At 38.0% G+C, this 19,663-nt stretch overlaps 2 protein-coding genes and 1 long non-coding RNA gene across 3 annotated transcripts; 2 read left to right on the forward strand and 1 right to left on the reverse strand.

Annotated features, from left to right (window-relative positions):
• The first annotated feature begins 1,857 nt into the window (after window positions 1-1,857).
• On the forward strand, window positions 1,858-6,746 carry LOC148934925 (uncharacterized). The gene is made up of 2 exons (XR_016140956.1): window positions 1,858-3,962; window positions 5,301-6,746. It is a non-coding gene; the product is annotated as an uncharacterized LOC148934925 (long non-coding RNA).
• Zir (dedicator of cytokinesis) lies at window positions 6,572-16,221 on the reverse strand. Its single transcript, XM_089083421.1, has 21 exons — window positions 16,081-16,221; window positions 15,653-15,888; window positions 15,071-15,245; window positions 14,811-14,989; window positions 14,576-14,721; window positions 14,315-14,514; window positions 14,065-14,256; window positions 13,771-13,995; window positions 13,422-13,696; window positions 13,026-13,341; window positions 12,646-12,951; window positions 12,358-12,563; window positions 10,516-12,279; window positions 10,313-10,440; window positions 9,961-10,223; window positions 9,617-9,876; window positions 9,081-9,515; window positions 8,640-8,992; window positions 8,355-8,557; window positions 7,953-8,272; window positions 6,572-7,874 (listed from the first exon to the last, which is right to left on the reverse strand). The coding sequence occupies exons 3-21, from the start codon at window positions 15,209-15,211 to the stop codon at window positions 7,799-7,801; spliced, it is 5,988 nt and encodes a 1,995-aa protein (XP_088939547.1). The 5' UTR covers window positions 15,212-15,245; window positions 15,653-15,888; window positions 16,081-16,221; the 3' UTR covers window positions 6,572-7,798.
• A 67-nt stretch (window positions 16,222-16,288) lies between these two features.
• LOC105428044 (TBC domain-containing protein kinase-like protein) lies at window positions 16,289-19,654 on the forward strand. The gene is made up of 12 exons (XM_011640096.2): window positions 16,289-16,493; window positions 16,565-16,814; window positions 16,895-17,123; window positions 17,210-17,484; window positions 17,577-17,723; window positions 17,795-18,077; window positions 18,141-18,318; window positions 18,382-18,588; window positions 18,661-18,920; window positions 18,978-19,105; window positions 19,192-19,354; window positions 19,424-19,654. The coding sequence occupies exons 1-12, from the start codon at window positions 16,289-16,291 to the stop codon at window positions 19,529-19,531; spliced, it is 2,433 nt and encodes an 810-aa protein (XP_011638398.2). The 3' UTR covers window positions 19,532-19,654.
• The last annotated feature ends 9 nt before the right edge of the window (window positions 19,655-19,663 follow it).

Here is a 19,663-nt window from a genome sequence, read left to right on the forward strand (position 1 = left end):
GCCAGCGCTAACCGCAATGTGTACCGTTAGGATGCATGTACTCCTTACACGTAGCCGCGAATACGTGTAAAGCATAGGAGAGAAACGCTCGACAACAAATATTTAAACGCATGCAGTGGCAACGATTACACGATAAACAAGGGAGTGTAGTCTTGACGAGTGATTGCAATAGTCCAAAGTCAACATCTACGCAATGTACAATGATATTTTTAAAGAATATGTTAAAATTGCTCGAAAATGGATATTTGGGGATGAAGGAATATATAAAATTCTTATTGTTCATTATTCATTCTCTCTCTCTCTCTCTCTCTCTCTCTCTCTCTCTCTCTCTCTCTTACTTGCTCGCTCTCTCTTATCTATTATGTTTGCAGCATGAAAATATTCGCATAGCGAAAATATTTCTTTATGAATTATAAGTCAGGCAAATAGTTCGTATGCAACATATATATATATATATATATATATATATGTGTGTGTGTGTGTGTTTTGCATACGAATTTTTTGCATTTTTTAATTCGTTAGATGAGCACGTAATAATCGCTCCTATTTCTCACGCTACGCTCTTTATTCACCGTTTCACAATCGTAAAAATTGTGGGTGGTATTCATGCGTTGCAAATGAAGTAACAAACGCTCCATCGGAAACCATTTAAGTATCGCTCGAACGACCGCACTCCTCTGAAATACCAAGAATAATAGTCCATCGAAAATCAATTACCGGCCCTAGCATTCTCTTTTACGCCGTTTAAAGAATCGCATTCATTATTCTTAGCGAGGATCGCGCGACGAAATTTCCCAGATGATCATTCAAATTCTACCGACACCATCTGAAAACTACAATTTGCGTCGCCCGCAAATAAATTCCCCTCCATTGATTTAAGATCTCATAAATATAAATAAGAGGATAATCATGTCATGATCGTCGTCGATTGAATAGAAAAGTTGCAATAACATAAAACGTTAAACGGATCGTTTGCGCATTCCTTTTTACGCACACCCGACAGCTTCGTAAAACTGACGTCGTTAGTTGCGGGAATCTGCGTATAAAGTCATTGTCCGCATACGGATGTATTCCGCATATACAAGCCACACTGAGAGAACTATTTATTACCGTTCCTCCTGTCGCGTTTCTGCACGACGAGCAAGCTTTACAATCGTGACTGCTTTCGCGCGCGCATATCCTTTCGTGACTTCCCTTTTCTCCCCCTGTCGCTTTTCCCCTTCACACACGTAAACGAAATGTCAGTAAAGAGGAGACCTCCTGACTTTGGGATATGGGTTTACATGCGGTTTAAGTGTTCCACGTGATCCTTACGAGGCTATCTTCCGCTTATGTTGCTGTTACGGGAAACACTCGTCACGTCTCGGGAATTTTCCAGTGGCACGTGTACATATGTTTATGTCGAAAGGAGATGATAAAAGTATTTTAAATCGTCCTGAAATCGCAGATAATATTAGCGCACTCGAGATCCATCATACATATATCAATCAATATTTTCTAGTTAAATTAAAAAAAAAGAAACGTGGGATATCAATATATCTCAAAACTGACGTTATAGATATATTTTAATGACAAATTTTTTGTAACATTTTACGACGAAAGTTTTAATACAATGATAGCGAGGCTATAATAATTTTTAAATGAGAAGAATTTAGTGGTTCTTTTACGAATGACGAAACTGAAATTTTGTGCGCTTAGAAATGGCCAAATGACAAAAGTTCTTTTATTATCAAAGACACTCGGTTTTTAAAGGCGTTTATCCTTTAACCATTTTGCCATTCCTGAACTCTTGGAATTCCAGCCTTGTAATCTTTAAATCTTCCCTTTAAATACTTTTTTTATCTTTAGTTTCAAAACGTTATAAAGAATTAATCATTAAAATATTTATCATCAGTTTTGGAACATCCTGTATTATAATTATTCTGTAAGATATTTGCCAATATGATGAACAGGTCACAATTTTATCGTTTTCGCAAATCCTCTACGAAGAAACGATTCCAATCTTACGAAATACGGAAAAGTTTCAGTTTTCCAAAATGCTTTGTTTCAAACTGCTTCGACATTCCCGAGCGGAGATATCGGCAATCGTATTGAATCGCGGTGTGGCGGACCATCAGCTGATTGCGGTCACGTGCCACCCAAGAATCCTGACCTGTCCTTACTATGCGCGCTTCCCCTATCCTAACCTATCTTTATAAGTTTTCTTAATGAAATGTACCGCAAAATTTCTTTAAAATGCTGTAACTCGATGCGAGAAATAGTCGCAGATGCGTGAATCCTTTATTATCCTGTTATTATTCATCCTTTGTGTGTCCTGTGTTTGTAACAAATTGTTTTATCATGGCATAGCCAATTTAATTGCTCACTCCGTATAAAGGAATATTGCAAATTCCAGATATGAAAATTTCTGATATTTTATACGAAATAATATTGCGTTATGAAAAATGATAATCCCGGATGATATAATATTCTAATAAAAAATAATATTTTCATGAGTATTCAAAAGTAATATTCCACTGAGAATTATCTTCGTCTGTAGAAAATCTTTTTTCAAAATCGTGATAAAACCTATGTCTTTTCTACGTCACCCTGTAGAGTTCTTCAAAAATTCTAATGCATTCTGTAATGAAATCATCCTTGAGGTGTCAAGATTGCGAAATATCATCACAACTTTTGCGAATTCGTAATGTCAACGCGGAACTGCAGTTTCCCTGTTTCAGATTTAATATTATAAGCTTGGATTACGTTTGGCGAAACTTTGTCGACGGACGCGTCGCGCACGCGTAGCTCGCGTTTACGGCGTGAGAAGAGGAGGAAGAGGAGAGGGCGGGAGAGGTGAAATCTGCCGAAGTTTCCGCAAAAAAAGTTCGTCGCGCGACTCTCCTCGCGCGATTTACGAGCCAACAGCGAGCAGCGGCAATAGCAGCGTGTACACAAAGAAGAGAAAAAGGCACCTGCAGGAGCAGAAACGAACAGACGCTGTCTGAGAAACTCTCCTCTCTCTTTCTCTTCATCGTCGCACGGAAGACAACAAGGAGAAAATTACTCCGCCGGTCTTGTTGTGGGAAAAGTAATTAATGCATTCGCCGCGCGCGCGCGCGAGAGAGAAAGAGAGACAGAGAGAGAGAGAGAGAAGGACAATGGGGGAAGCGGAAAGGGGGGAGGGGGGCAGGGATCGAGAAAGCCGAGTGTGCCGGGTATCGTGCCCGGGAAGTTTGCTAATTTCGCGCACTCGACAGTGCGTAATCAAACGAAACCGGTATCGATCGCGGCGCAACTCCCTACGAGCTCAAAACGCTAAATAATTCATCGCGATCGTCATTTTCGACAGCGAGACAGCGGAATCCCCAGCGTTCCTATTCTACAGTGGTTAGGAGGGATGGTCCGAGCTTTACTCTCTGTCTCCTCACCGATAATTCCGTAACATAATCGATGATGCCTCCTCATCGAGTGGGGGGAGGGGGAAGGACAGGGGGTAAAACGTTCCGCGCGAACAAGCCGAAACAAGAATCTGGTGCCGGAGGCTGAGCGCGGGGGATATACCGAGAGGGATGAGGAAGAGAGGAAGGCACAGGAAACCTACAGGTATTACAGCTGGGATTTCAATGCGAGCGGCTAAGTGAAATAGTTGAGTTAATTACGACGTCGTTCTAATCGAGTTCTTTACGCTATTAATTGTAGTATAATACGAAGGATATCATGCGCGAATGAAATCTCTCTCTCTCTCTCTCTCTCTCTCTCTCTTTCTCTCTCAAGGGAGACGATATTATATATAACGCTGAATTTGCAATGCCGCGCGGGCCGTTATTTTCGAGCAGCGCAGAACCGACTTTCTTAAGTTTAACACAAGTAAATCCGAATAAATGCCGGAGCGGGATGGACGAAGGAAGAGGAAGGAAAGAGGAAGAAGACAGTAGTCGAATCGTAGAATTTTTGTAAAATTCAAACTTGCACCTCGGCAGGTAAGGCTCGCATAAGTTTCCAATTAATTCGTAGCAGTTTCGTAAACGCGCGATGAAATTTTCGAAGATGATTTTCGAGACATATCTACCGACTTCTACGGAAGAGAGAAGGGGAATGGAGAGAAGAGAGGGGAGAAGAGGCGCGGGTCTCTTAATAATCCCAAATAGCTCGCATTTCGCTGTAAATTAAGTCACAAAGGATTCCGCCCCCCCTTTTACCCATTAATTCTGGACTCATTATAATTATTGCTCCGAAAGCGTCTAAAGGCAAGCGTGATCATTATGCCGCGCAAGAATAATAAACCGGAGGATAATCGCGAATAAATAAGCAATTAATTATGCGACCGGTGATGATGGATTCGCTTACTGGACGGTACCGCAGGTGTCGTTCCGCCGCCACGCCGGTCCTTTGGCGCCGCGCCGTGTGGTTTTCCGCCGGGATTGTACCGTTTTTCAACTTCGCGGTGATCCACTCCTGGACATCGAACGCCGGAAAAAAATGCGGCGAGCCCCGAAACGCGCGCGCGACGATTAATCCGTTACAACGATCGTCCTGCCGGCTTTCGCGGCATTTTTTCCTTTTTTTTTTGGTACACACGACGCATTTTCGCCCGGTGAAAAATGCGAAAAACGCGGAGCGGGCCTCGTCCCGACTTCCACCCGACGCGATCGGCACAAAACTAATATGGCGCGACGCGGTCGCCCACGTTATTGGCTGATTTGAATATTTCGAACTAATTCAATCTTCCCTTCATCTCCTCCGCGAAACTCGACGCGGAACTAACTTTGCAGTTGCAAAAATATAAAAAAAAAATGTTTAAATTCATAAATATGAAATATTTTATATGAGAGATTAACGCTTTGTGTATTTTATGTCCTATTCATAAATTCCTTTCAATTTTTAATTTATGAATGTGACATAAAATATGAAGCATTGATCCGTTATCATTATGTTTGACAAATAGTTTATGTTTTTAGATAGTAGAGTAGATAACAATCGAAAGAGAAATTTCAAGAGAAATTTCTCTATTATACAATTAATAAATATTTTTATTAATATATTGTATTAAACAGTTCAATCAATTACCTCGAAAGCTAAAATACTTTTATCTATCAATTTCAGTTTAGATATTTTAGATATTTTATTGGACTGGTCAAAATAAGATAGCCTACATATCACGTAATTTTAATATTTATATAGATATAATATATAATTTCCGGATGAAGAATCATCTATCTATTTTTTACAGAAAATTCCTCCAAAGTTGAACAAAATATAAAATTACGAAAAGAAATCCTTTATCTCTCTTCTACGTTAAATAAATATTCTTTTTGTAGAATAATAATCTAATCGCGCGAGCGGATCGGAATCCTGTCGCGTGTGGCGAGGAAAGGAGTCGATGGGGAGGATAACGATGATTAACGGCGACAAAAAGCGACGAAAAGCAAAAGCAGCTCCTCACGATCGAAGGGGGAAAAACAGATTACCAAATATGCGAGCAAGAGGAGAAGACACGCAACAGGAGTGCGAGCGCGAAATGGGGCGGGAATAGGTAGGGGAGAATCGTCGGCGCATTTGAGAGTTAAATGGACCATGGACAATATAAACAGGGGCCGCCACCGCGATCGCGGTAGAGAAATGCAAGAGGAGCAAGAGGAGAATTTCGAGCGATACTTTTTATCCCACGTGCCTCACACCACCGATCCACCCTCCCGCGCCCGCCGTCCTATCCTCCGTTTTCTCTCTCTCTCTCTCTCTCTCTCTCTCTCTCTCTCTCTCTCTCTCCTCCTCTCCTTCGGCCGACTCCGCATCGCGAGAGAATACTTCCGAGGAATTTTCCGCGACGCGGTCTCGCTGGTACCCCGAAGGAAATCTCTTAACGCGATCAAAGTTTTCCTCGAGAAAATCCTTCGAGAAGTCTCATCCCGAGTTCAAAGGTAAACCTTTTATCTGAGACCTCCAATATGGAAGCCTCTCTCGCCTCCGTTACGACATTTTAAGATGTTTTATTCGGTCTCCTTTTCTCTTTTCTTCTCTGGTCGAGTCGGGGTATTCGCGTGTCCACATTTATGTCTCTGTGTCGTTATTGTTTCCGTTCAACGCATTTGCGCGAATCTGAATGTGCTAAACGACACCGTTTTTTCGAGGCTAGTAATATCAGTTCTTGAGTATTACATTGAATTTCGAAGACCGAAAAATAAAAAAAAATGTTTTCTGAATTCCAATGTCAGAAAGATAAACGTAAACCAATTTTTATACGTATTCACAACAATAGAATTAATTTCAAATGGTTATCTTGAAAAAGAAAACAAAAAAGTATACATTTTCAGTTTATATAAATCTTTCTCTTTTCTTTTTGATAGAATGGAGAAGTCGAACTAGAAGCAAGAGCAATTCCCGATAATCGGAAAAATCGAATCATGGTAGCAGGTGGCAATAAAACGAGTTCTTATTCGGAAACGAGAAAAAATAGTAAAGAGATCATGTGTGAATAGGCGGAGGGAGATAGGTCAGATCGTAAACGAATTGTTCAAGGGTTCATTGATTGAATGAAGACAGATATTCGCCTGCTTCCTCCTTTCCTCATCCACTTTGAAACACAAACTGATCGTGTACAAAATTCGCCTATATTTCTAATATTTTTCAAGAAATACAAAAGTGCATTTTACTCAAGGCTTAGAGTGCTGTAAATGTATAATGATTTTTATCGTACAAATTTAAATCGTAGAAAAAAATGTCATTTGCCTTATGTTAATGTATACATATATATATATATATATATATATATATATATATATATATATATAAATATAAAATATACGAGTTATTTCTTATAAATATACATTTTACGAACCGAGTGCTTTACACGCTATTTCTACATGGCATTTTTCGATTTAAACAGACACTTTTTTAGGAGATTCTAAAGAAATGTTTCTAGTCAAGATAATTTTAATCTAATCTTTTAGGAAGCTATTTTCATTTTCATAGAAGTATCAATAACTCGGCTCATAAAATATAAAAATAATCACATAATGTCAAGATTTATATTTATGAATAGATATACTACTAATTGTAAATTGGACAAATGTATTACATTGATAACAAAAAAGAATAAAATTATATCGTTTAAGATATAAAGCGGCAAATTGATCTCTTAATTAATTAATAGCATAGAAACATTAAAAATATAACAATATTAATTAACATTAATTATTAAAGATCTTAGACTTGTAGATGTACTTAATACTGTAAAGTTAAAATCGCATTGTGTTTTGATGCATTTAACATGCATTTAAATAAATACATAAACCATGAAAAATTTGGAGATTACTTAGGACAAGATATACTGATTGATATATACAAATACATTTCAGCTATAAAGGATACAAATTTAAACATAGTCGAACTATATTTAAATTCATTGAATGCGCATTTGGTCGCAATGTAATTTAAGTATTCATAAATATAAAAATGATATAAATATGAAGCCGAATCCTTGTTTATAAATATTTGATATTATAAATATTTTTAATATTAATAAATTTAAAAATTTGACCATTTTAACACCATCCTTATTCCTTTCTTACAAGAAAAAATACTAAATTGTTTAATAATTCATTATATAATGTAAAATTCATAATATAACTTATATAATTTTGTATTTATTACATTAAGTTTGTATTTATTTTAAATCATTTTAAATAATTTTTCCATTCTGTTATAAAGCAAGGATTCTACACATGAATGTTTTCCGCAATATAATAATTGTAAGTGAAATTTGCTAAATGATAAATTATATGTTTAATAATTGAATACAGTAATCTTTGGTAAGCTTCTATGGCAGTGTTTCATTTCCCCTCCAACGCGGAGGAGTTGTTGGTACAGCTTGCTGATTAATTAAGGACGGTCCGCTACATGGCAGCGTAACAAAACTTTTTTAATATAGAAAACTTAAAAAAAAATACATATCTCTAATCAAAACTTCTTACCTCCAAGCAATGAGAGGTGCCAATCTCTCGGTCAATCTTTGATAATTTCTCTCCAGTTCCCGTTGATAATCTCGCTGATCAGGACCAATGAGATTCTTATTACGCCGCAAAGCATCGAGACACTTTTTCTGAAAATCTTTGAAACATAAACGAAGTTTATGTTGCAATCTGGTGGGTTGTGCATTTTGTTCACGTAAGCCGGAAAGGAACACGACTGCTACTTCAGCGGGTCCTTGATTAACAGTTGTGCCGATGCAACCTTGAAGGACCATCTGTAACATCTTAGCGTCCGGTGGTTCCTGAGCGGTTGCAGCGGCAACCTAAAGTACAGATGAAAATATATTATATTACATATATATATTATAAAGTTAGAAAAGAAAAGTGTAAGATGTCGATTAATACCTCGGCAGTCTTCTTCTGTATGTCTTCGATTGCCACTTCGATGGGGCTCAAAACAATCTGTTTTCGAGCTACAACTCGAATTCTAGTTTTTAAATATGGGAAATGCGTCGCCACCGTCAATATCGTCTTTCGTTTGCACTGTTCGCGCAGTTCACCATGAGCCTTACCACCAGGAGTGAAAGGTGTCGCATAAACAAATCGTTCTAAAAGTAGAAGTCGTCATCAAAAGAGTAATTAAAAAATTACGTGACAATAAAATGTAATATTTTATCAATTAATACCTACTTATATTAAAATTCCGATGGAAAACTGTGGGTCTGTGTCTAAGTTCGTGCGCTTCAAAATACGGTTCGACATAAGTGATCTGCACATAGGCCTTGTCCGGTTCCAGCTTGCTAGGATCTACAGGATTCGAATCCTTTATTATAACTATATTATCTGCGCCGAATCTCTCGGCATAAAAGTTCTCGAGTCTCGAAAATATTTCTGGGAGTTTTGTCAAAGTCGGTTCTTTGTAAACGAATTCTTCGCCGGCAAGATCACCAAATCTGGCGCCGTAGAAACCAACTCTGAAGTATGTTCCGAAGACGCGTTTACCCGCCAACTGTTCTACACGCGTATATGCCTCATGAAGTTTACTAAAAACATTTCAAAAAAGATTTTATATTAATGTAATAAATTTTAAATAAGAAGATATATTTTTACACAAAATAATTTAAATCTTACCCGTGAATGTTAGCTAATTTCTTATAATCATGTGCAGCTTCTGCTATAGGCAGTAACACTCTATAGACGTCAGGAATAGCTTCATACATTCCAGCTGCGTGAAAAGAACTAGCCGCATGCTCTAATAAACCCGCCAATCCGCTTTCTGAAAAATCAGGACCTAAGCAAAGTCCTTCTTCTCTTCTTGCCAATACATCATCGCCGACAGCACTTTCTTCCAAAGCATTTGGTGTCACGGCATTCAAAGCGACGGCTCCTACAGGCCGACCTCCACCGCCGGGTTCTAATAGATGAAGATATTCTGCTACTAGAGCGGCGCTATGTACCAAACACATTGCTGCTTCTGTATGATTTTTTCTTTCCATGTGCTGCTGTGCCATGTTTGCGAGCCAAGTGAGACGAAGATCGGGTGATCCTTGGTAGCCCTTGGCGATTCTAAACAAAAGTTAGAGATTCACAAAATACATCTCTTAACTTATAATATTTTAAAATACAAGTCAAATTATTATTGTTATTTATTAAGATTCAAACCTTACCTATACATTAGATCCAAAAGCATTTCAGGATCTTCTTGGAATTCCTTCATCTTAACAGTATCAGAAAGAATCATATGAAGATTGAATAATAAATCCTTCACTTGTTCGGGAAAACTCGTATCTGCGAGCTCTGTGTCTCTCTCAGCATATACCAGCACTGTTTTCAAGGCTCTACGTAATGCTCCCTCACTAGGAGCTCTTCCTCTCCCAACAAGAGCAGATAAGGACGTTGTGACTTGCATTTTGACGCGTGCAAAATTCTGTAAAGAATTAAAATTCTTACTTTCTGTAAGAATTAAAATTGGCGCTTGGATATTATTAACATCATGAGATTTTAAACTTACATTTCCAATTTCGAAGTTCTGTCGCATTAGCAAATACAGACTAGCAGCTGCATGACTTCTAATAGCGCTTAAAGGTGAACTGCATCGAGTCAATAATGTCAAACATAAATCCCCACAACGCTCGCTTTCTTCATCAAACAATGCACTATGATACTTGAAAACTAGTGCCCGCTGTGTATTGAACATGTGCTGAAGTACCGATGTACTTTGATTTCTGGCCAATGCTCTTAGTAACACTTTCAATACGGCGCCAACAACCGCACCTAAACAATTTCAGATAAGTAATTATCTATTATCGTGTATATTATCTAAATTATCATATTTAAATGTAGAATAAAAAAATAATAAATGCCTCCACCGCCGTCAGCTTGAACTACGGACTCTAAGGTATCTAAAACGACAAGAGAAGCCTCTGCCGCTAAGGCTCCTTCTATATGAGCATCTTGTTCCACAGCTCTTCCTTCCGGTTGCTCGCAAGATCTTGAAGATTCAACACATTTCAACACATTAAATAATTATAACTTTAATTATAATTAAAATAATATAATATTTTACCTGTAAGGCATTTGATCTTTGCGCCATCTCAATTTATCACCAGTCACTCTCTCTTTTCGCCGCAACATCATCTCACTCCTGGCACTTCCTTGACCGAGAATCACATCTTCCAGTCGCGATCTGATATCGCTGGTAACTGTGGCTTGAGGCGGCAATCTTTTCAATGCTTTCTTGCCTTTGTACTCGAAAGCCGCAGTAGCGATATTCAATACTTGTAATAAGCTCAAAATGCGTCTTGCACTAAGCTCGGAGCACCACTGCGCTAGAGCGGTTCGCTCCAAACCCTTGAGCACCCATAAGGCACACATTAACAGATGTCGAGTAGCTTCGGAGCTCAAGGATACGCGGCATTGATTACCTGCAGTATCTGCCGATGCTCCCCCGGCAATAGCCAATGCTACTGATTGCGTGATCGACCCGGATTCATCAGGATAAACACTTTTATCTTTGGAATCCCAGTGATAAAGCTGAGGTAAGGCATCCATCAAAATACTAAGCAATGGTAGGTATAATGCAGCGACTCTAGCTTTTGCCGCAGGATCGGTATACCGAGTATCAGCATCGTGGCAACTCATAAGATGTCGAACAGTCCCGATAGCTTTATTTTGTAACATCGGATTCGGTATCTCCAAGGTGTTCGCTAAATCAGATAGCACAATACCAACCAGGAAATGTTGCTGCCTGAATTCTTGACTGAGCTCCGAAAACCGGGTTCTATCTCCGGGCACAAGAGTGGATATCAGACTTCCTGAGCTGCCAGTCGATGGACTTGGTGATGCCGGGGCAGATCCCGAGGTATAGCCAGTGCCAAACGGAAGATTTAATGCTACGTAATGCTCGTGTGAACACACAGTTCTTACAAGATCGAGTTTTAGGGCAAATAACGCCGCCGAGTCAGGAATATGCATCGACGCGTCCGACAGTGAGCAGCAGGCAGCGCGAACGAGCGACAATACGAATCCTCTATCCATCACGGACAATAGATCAGACAGAAAGTTTCCAAGGCTCGATATCAAGTTGGATGCTACGCGAATTTCTTTGCTGCAGCGTGATATCACCTCGGATGTTAACGCAGCGGTGAGTGTTGCGACATCGTCACAGAATTGCGGCGAAAATCTCAACTTTCGCGGTGCCTCCAAGGATCCCATTTCAGATAGAGTAACGACCATCGAGCGCATTATCAACTCCAAAAAGAACCAGGAATGAGTTATTGCCAATTCCCGTGCTTGACCAGTAGATACGACCCAGTGCAAAGCGAGTTCTTCGTGTAAAAGTCTTCTGGTAGGATGACTGTTGATCGAGGGAGATTCCTGCCGCATAGATGCGGTTCTATCCAATCCTCGTGAGTGTATTTCCATCTCTAAATCTTCTAAAGGTAGATCAGGATTGCTTTGAGCTCGCGCGACGCCCCCGCTGTGAGTCATACTCGGCAAAGAGCATTGATACGCGATGTAGGTAGCCAAAAGCGCGTGTCTTCCGTGCGCATCTAATTGACCATCTGGTAAATTAGTAATATTTCGTACGAGTAGTCCTATTGCCTCGAAAATAGTGGCGGCGACGTTCAACGATTGAGATGGTAATGTTGGCGGTCGCACTAGAAGACACAATAATTGATCGAGCAATTGGGGAAGCGATCGCACTAAGGCGGAATGCGAGGCACGTGCTAATTCGAGGAGGGCTGATTTCAATTCTGATTCCATGCCAGCTTCACCGATACGAGGCGGAACTTGACCAGTTTCCAAAAAGCCACATAACGATAGAAATCTATAATGCGAAAATTACATAAAAGATTATCAAATACTTTTCTTATTTGTTTTACACTAGAAAAAAATAATATATTACCTGTCGATATATTTGTCTTGTGGATGAACACTTGAAACGGGCTCCAATATGACAGTAAAAACACCTCGATGAGCATCTACCCATCGAGTACCTGGCAAGAGAACATCGGGCGCAATGTAAGAATAATTTGCAGGTGGTGGATCCAACATAGCAGGCAAACTAAATTCACCTGATTGAAGATGACCATCTCTTAAAAGCGGTAGCCACTGTAAATAAAATTTTATATATTCAGCACATTAATCAAATTGCTAATATCACAAGTTTTATTAATTACTGATTAAAACTTACTGTATAAGCAACAGCTGTTTCAACATTTGGTTGTTCCGCTTTTTTCTGACAACTAATATGATAAAAGGTGAACAATAAATGATGTTTAGCACTTAAATCCGCAGGGAGTCTCATCTTGATTTCATCATAGAAATTTGGATTCTTATTGTGATATGACACGGAAGTAAAATATTCATGTGTCATTTCGGGGCACGATGATCTGCCAAAGATAGCTGTGAGAGCGTCAGCTTCTTGTTCACCTCCCATAAGTTGAATTCTTACAGCGATATTGCGGGCTGAACCAGTTCTGGAACTGAAGTTTGCTTCCTACGAATAAAAAATAATTTTAATATCGCACAATTAAGGAAATAATTGATCATATAATTTTATTTAGTATGCACCTTAGGATAGAGATAAAGAAGATTACGATATGTTAAATCTGGTGAAACAACTTCACTTGGAAATTCGAGTATTTCCTTAACGGGTCGACTCTTTTCATCCGGATATGGTACTAATCTTCTAAGATCAGGATCGAGACATCTCGGCAGCTCTTCGGGCCTGGGACTAAGATCCAGTTTCAATATTCCTGGTAAACATTTTAATCGTTTCAAGTTAGAACCAGGTCTTCGTAGTTCGACCAGAAGCTTATAGAGATCTTCATCACGGAGTCGTTCGCTTTCTTGCTTAAAGAAGCTCGAAACTGTTAAAGTAATGGGTCTGCAAGAGAATATCAACATATTAAAATCAATTTTATTTATTAAATTGCAGGAAGTAAGAATATGCAGCAGAATATAAACCTAAAGCTATCGAGACAATTGGCAAAATCGTCGGGGGACCAACTACGTCTTTTGTCCGAACTCCGTCTTTCTAGCGAACCTCGTCGCGTTGGCGGTTCCACTTTCTTTCGCCATTGTTCTAGACCGCCTGACTTTCTGTCTAAAGATCCAGCACTGCCAGTACTATCTGTGTCACCGCCGCCTCCAATTACACCAGACAAATGAATTGCAGTCCACGCGAGAGGCATTCTATAACGACCCAAGCGTTCACAGGCAGCAGCGGCAGCAGCTCTGACCTATGGAAATATATAAAATAATATAAGAAATTGTCATTTTAAATATATATCTATATTTCCTGCTATTTTATTACCTTATCTTTATTTTTATCTTCACGTAAATATGGTTCAGCACATTCTGAAATATCACCTTGCAACACTTTCTCTAACCGCACGACAAGAAACAAATCGGGACTAGGTTTGCTGATACTCAGAACGCAGCTTCTAGCCAAAGTACTTGCATCGCTATAAGCAATGTGTCCTCCAAGCATTCTTTTCAATCCTTCTGAATTCATATCTACGTAGAAATTTTCCGACACCTGATAATAACAATTTGTAATTAATATATATTCTCAAAGATATAATTTTGATTATAAAAAAAGATATACTTTTTTCTTTTCTTTGGCGTCATATAATGCAAGACTCGCAAATATCGGCTCCACTTCTAGTTCTAATTTTAATTGCAGACATTTCACAAGAATTTTATGAGCAAAAGGCTCCGTAGGTTCCAGAGCCACACTGATTTCTTGCCATTCATCATCAGGAGAAGTTGGGGGAGCGTAAAGTGGAAATAAAGCTTCCTGAGAAATAAATATTTAATCAAAATACTTATAAATTTACTAGCTTACAATTCTATACCTGTCGATCTTCCAATCTTTTCTGTTCATTCATCTGATCAATCGTTTCAAGACAGACGCGATCTAATAAACTCGGCAGAAGAGGATCATGTTGCGAATGTCGCAAGTCCAAACTTGCCCAAGATCCTCTCGGTGTATCTCCAGAGTTGGACAAATCATCCTCCTCATTCGGTGATACACAACCGTTTGCATCTTCTTGATCTACCTAATTAAGAAAAATTGCTTTCATTTCTGTTTATCACAAACAAATTAATTTTATCACCTACCTCGAAATCTTGTCTAGGTGTATCCTGGAGTAATCTATCCCTGGCGATAGGTGAGATTCTTCCTTTATATTTACGATGTATTATGATCCAGTCTGAAGTAAAACTTTCGATACATCTTTTTACATAAGGTGATACGGTATCTCTGAAAATCAAATAATTAAAACATAGATTATAAGTGTCAAAAAGAAATGATTATATTATAATCAATAATGATTTAGTGATTTTTCATACATTGATTCATGTGGTACTACTGGCTCTTCTGTTCGAATCTTTCTCTTTACGACTCTCAATTCGACATCCCCTGGTGGAAAATCTAGTATTGGTTTTAAAGGATCACGATCCAATACTGTCTGATGTTGTCCTAAGAATTCTTCATAATCAAGTGGTTCTAATACTTCACATAAGGACATCTACATAAGAATGTAAACATTAATTTACTCTAGTCAACTATGATATTTTTAAATTTCAATTTTCCAAAGGAAATTACATACTGTGGAGGAAAATCCTGACACACTGCTACCACTCTTTGATAAATCACGAGAATAGGACGTAGAAGTAGCAATTTGCCGCCTCACATCGGCAGCATGCTGTTTGCTTAATTTGTGAGCAAATGCACGCTGGACCGAAGACATTATAAATGTCCCAGCAAAATAATCTGACAAAATTCTGCAAGAAAAAAATATAGATAAGTATTAATCTATTGGCAAAACTCTAGCAGATAACTCTGGTTTTTAAATTATTGTATCACACATTTATTTGCTCCTTACTGTATAAATTTATTGTTCTTCGCAAGAAAGCTACATGCACAGTATTTAAACTTACATTATTTTTGCATGTATCAACAAAACTTGTCAATTAATCATTTTACTCATATCAATAATTGCGTGTTTAAGATATATAACAGATTTAAAAATTGAAATAATGGTAAAAGTGGAAAATAACGATTAATATTCATAAGTTGTGAGAGTCGTTTGGAAATGGAACAGAAACTACGACCGTGCCTAGAAAAGTGTATATGAGTTACAAAATATCGCAACGAGAGTATGTATGTATTTATTATATAAAATAATTACTTTCAATCCGAATTCATAAATGAGACGATTGAGAGCGATCGGCAGGAAAAGAATCCAATATTCGTTCTGACACTTCCCCTAAACCTTGACGTGTTTGACGTAAATCCTTGACTGACGCTTCTCGCTTGCACTGTGCCAGGTTCTTCAGATAATTATTTCGTCTATTTATTCGGTCGCTCCTTAGAAATTGATTCTTACCATCATACGATACATTTCTCATTCATTGTATCATCATGCTAGAATTCATAACTCTTTGTTCTTATCATGCTGCGGTACGATATATATTTATTGAATATAATTATTGTATTATCGAAATATAAATAATATAATTATTATTTGTATTGTATATAATAAATATTAATTGTATCAGAGTGTATTGTAAAAAATGTGTTGTATTAAAAAAACAGATGGCGCGTTCATCTGTCTACCTTGAAAAAGGAGCTTATTTTGCTTCTGGGTGCATATGTTTTGTTGAATGACAACTGTAAACGATGTGCAAGGTAGGCGGATCTCCGAGTATGTAAGAAATGCGGAGAACGACGATAATGATGAGTGGCAGGAAATCCGAGTCAAAGTGGTGCGATCAGCTCGTATGATCGGAGAGAGACTTTATGGAATCCCACGTATACGAACGCGATGTGTCCTGCGCTCTTGGAGAACGAAGAACGATGCCTGGGAGGCATGACTTTCTTCGCGCAAAGCCACCCGGTGGAGGTATGTGGCAGTAATGGTCTGCCACTCACGCCGAATTCTATAACTATCTACGGAAAGGCGCAGTTTTTGAAGACCATTTATCATCCTCATCTTTCTCCCTATCTCGACATAATTAGAAGCAAGCATGGTAAGTCTACAAAGCGAATACAAGGTTGCCTCTTTCTCTCTATAGTATAATTATTTTATGTGCATTTGCAGAGAGGATAGTGGTCGTTATGGAATACAGTGGTGATCCATTGAGTACCAAGCATGATCTGAATACTGAAGAAATCATCAAGATATCCTTTCAATGTCTCTTGGCACTGCGGCATATGAATGAATTGGATCTGGTACACAGACACTTGAGTCCAGATAATATACTAATCAAGAAGAACGGCGACGTTCAATTATATAATTATGGATTATATTATATGACGGATGGAGGAAAGAATGTCTCTTTCCCAATCGGGTGTGTTTAAGTATTCTTTTTAACAATGTAGTTATTAATGGATTTATTTGACATAAAATTCCAAGAAAATATCTTTTCAGTTCTCCGAAATATACAGCACCAGAGGTATTTTTGAATCCTAGTCCGAGTGGTGTCAAAATAGATTCCTGGTCTCTGGGAATGATCATAGCGGAACAATTATTAGGACAGCCCATCTGGCCTGGTGTAAAATTATCTCAATGTTTGAGGAAAGTTCTGAGCTTAATATTGTGTGATACCAGCATATTCGAACGTCTTGCCAGGGAAAACAATTGTTTTCATATTTATGAAGTATGACTTTATCAATCATGTATTATCTGTATTAATATTTACATTTTTTATCTGTTTACATTATATCACATCTTTGTATCATGTAGGAGTTACCAAGAATGCTAAAAGAATTCGTAGATTCATGTCTACAAATTCATCCTACCAAGCGTAAGACTCCAGAAGAATTGCTGGAATTGCCGATATTTGCAGAGTATTTAATGAGAAATGCGCAGGAGAAGGAAGAAAATCTCTATAAAAATGTTATTGTTAGAAAAATGGATGAATTATATTATTTATGGCAATTAGCCGGTGGTGATATTACTGTGGAGCTAAAGAAACAGAGTCTCATTAGATCAAGACCACCCATCTTATCTATTCCAAAGTAACTTTCAAATATATTTATACATGTATAACAATTATGAATAGATCATTTCAAAAGAGATTATATTGAATATTTGAAATTTTTTGCTTCAGCTTAGTTATACTATTGGGTCAAATGTTTGGCCAGAGGGATACCGCTAGTCTACTTGATGTAAGGGTCGTAAAAGTTCCTATGGAAACTCTTCGCCAACGTTTAGCTCACATCCCATATATAGCAAACTATCCTTGGTTAACAAATCAGTCAGTTCATTCATTTCTATCTCATTCTGCACTTTGGTATTACGAAATTGTTAAAAGCATTTACCTTACAGAATGCGGGTTCAAGCACACGAAGATCTGACGAATGCCGCATCTCAATTGCCATTAATCATAAGGGAACGTGATACAGAGTATCAATTTTATAGGCTTGTTCTGTTCGATAGACTTTTGCAGGTATATCCGCTAACTCAGGAGGCAATTATTGAGGAGGCGCACAAGGATATACCGCCTCCGGTCAGAGGTGCTGTATGGGCGGCTTTGCTCGGTATCACTGGCGATATACAAAAACGTTATGACATGATTGATAAGGAAACGCCTACTCATACTGATCGTCAGGTATAATTATTATACGAATGATTGTGCTCGACATATAAATGTATTTCTCTAATAATTTGTCAGATAGAGGTGGATATACCGAGATGCCATCAATATAGTGAGTTGCTGTCGTCTGGTGCTGGACATGAACGATTGCAAAGATTGTTAAAAGCATGGGTCAGGAATAATCCACATTATGTTTATTGGCAAGGGCTCGATTCGCTGACGGCACCGTTTCTTTATTTAAATTTTAACAACGAAGGTACAATCATCTGACACGCACATTTTTTAAAATATTCCATAATTTATCGCGCATTGATTTCAGCTCGAGCATTCGCATGTCTGTCGACCTTCATACCGAAATATCTCCACAAATTCTTTTTAAAAGATAACTCGGCGGTGATACAGGAATATCTGGGCAAGTTTTCTCAAATTATTGCGTTTCATGATCCTCAATTGGCGAATCATTTAAAATCCATAAACTTTGTACCGGAACTCTTTGCCATACCATGGTTCCTAACAATGTTTTCGCGTAAGTTATCGGGATATCTTTGATATGCTGTATTATTAATCGTTAATACATAAAAAATTGTTAATATTTTAGATGTATTTCCGCTACATAAGATATTGCATCTATGGGATAAACTATTGCTGGGAGACTCGTCGTTTCCTCTCTTGGTCGGGTTAGCAATACTGAAGCAGCTACGAGATTCCCTGTTAACGTCAGGTTTCAATGAATGCATTCTTCTGTTCTCTGATCTGCCTGAGATTGATATAGAATTATGCGTTAAAGATTCCATGACAATGTATCAAAACACACCTGCTAGTATTACATACAGAAAATACCAATATAATGCAGCGAAGGTGCGATATCAATTGATGTATGTAATTACTGGCATATTGTAAGATTTTGCTTTGTAGGATGCAAACTGGATCGAACCAGAAGAGGGAACCGAAAAGATGCCAAGGATAAGTGTAGATGATTTTTTAAATCTTTATAATAATTCGTCGAGCAAAATCATAGTGGTTGACGTACGTAGTAACATACAGTAGGTATTCGTGATTAATTCAAATTATAATAAAAAAAAAACAATTCTGTTGATTTATTTCATAAATAAATATATATTTTTAATAGGTTCGAAAGAGGTGCTATACCTGGCAGTATCAACATTCCATTCACAAGTGTACAATTGTCTCAAACTCACATCGACACACTCGGGCCACACGCGAAACCATTAATAGATAATAAAAACAGCGTCGTTGTGATTATTGGACCGCACGATCAAAATAATGCATTGGTAAGTAGATATAGTATGATATAAAAATTAATTATGAAAAAAATTTGCTCTAATATAATTTTCTAACAGTTTGCAGATTTTCTGGTAAAATGCGGTGTCGTAGGAGTCTGTTGTCTGCAAGGCGGCATTAATGCATTACGATCCAAATCTCCGAACATCATAGTACCTGCACGCTAATTACATATAATTAAATTACTTTATATACTCAGATTCGTTTATCGGTACAGTACAACTGATATTACGATCTGTAAAACTTGTATAATGATCTTGTATAATTTTGTTATAAAAGATTTCATTGTATTACATGGC

This window comes from Pogonomyrmex barbatus, unplaced genomic scaffold (assembly GCF_055798465.1).
Source record: "Pogonomyrmex barbatus isolate J1 unplaced genomic scaffold, ASM5579846v1 scaffold7, whole genome shotgun sequence".
Taxonomy (NCBI): Eukaryota; Metazoa; Arthropoda; class Insecta; order Hymenoptera; family Formicidae; genus Pogonomyrmex; species Pogonomyrmex barbatus.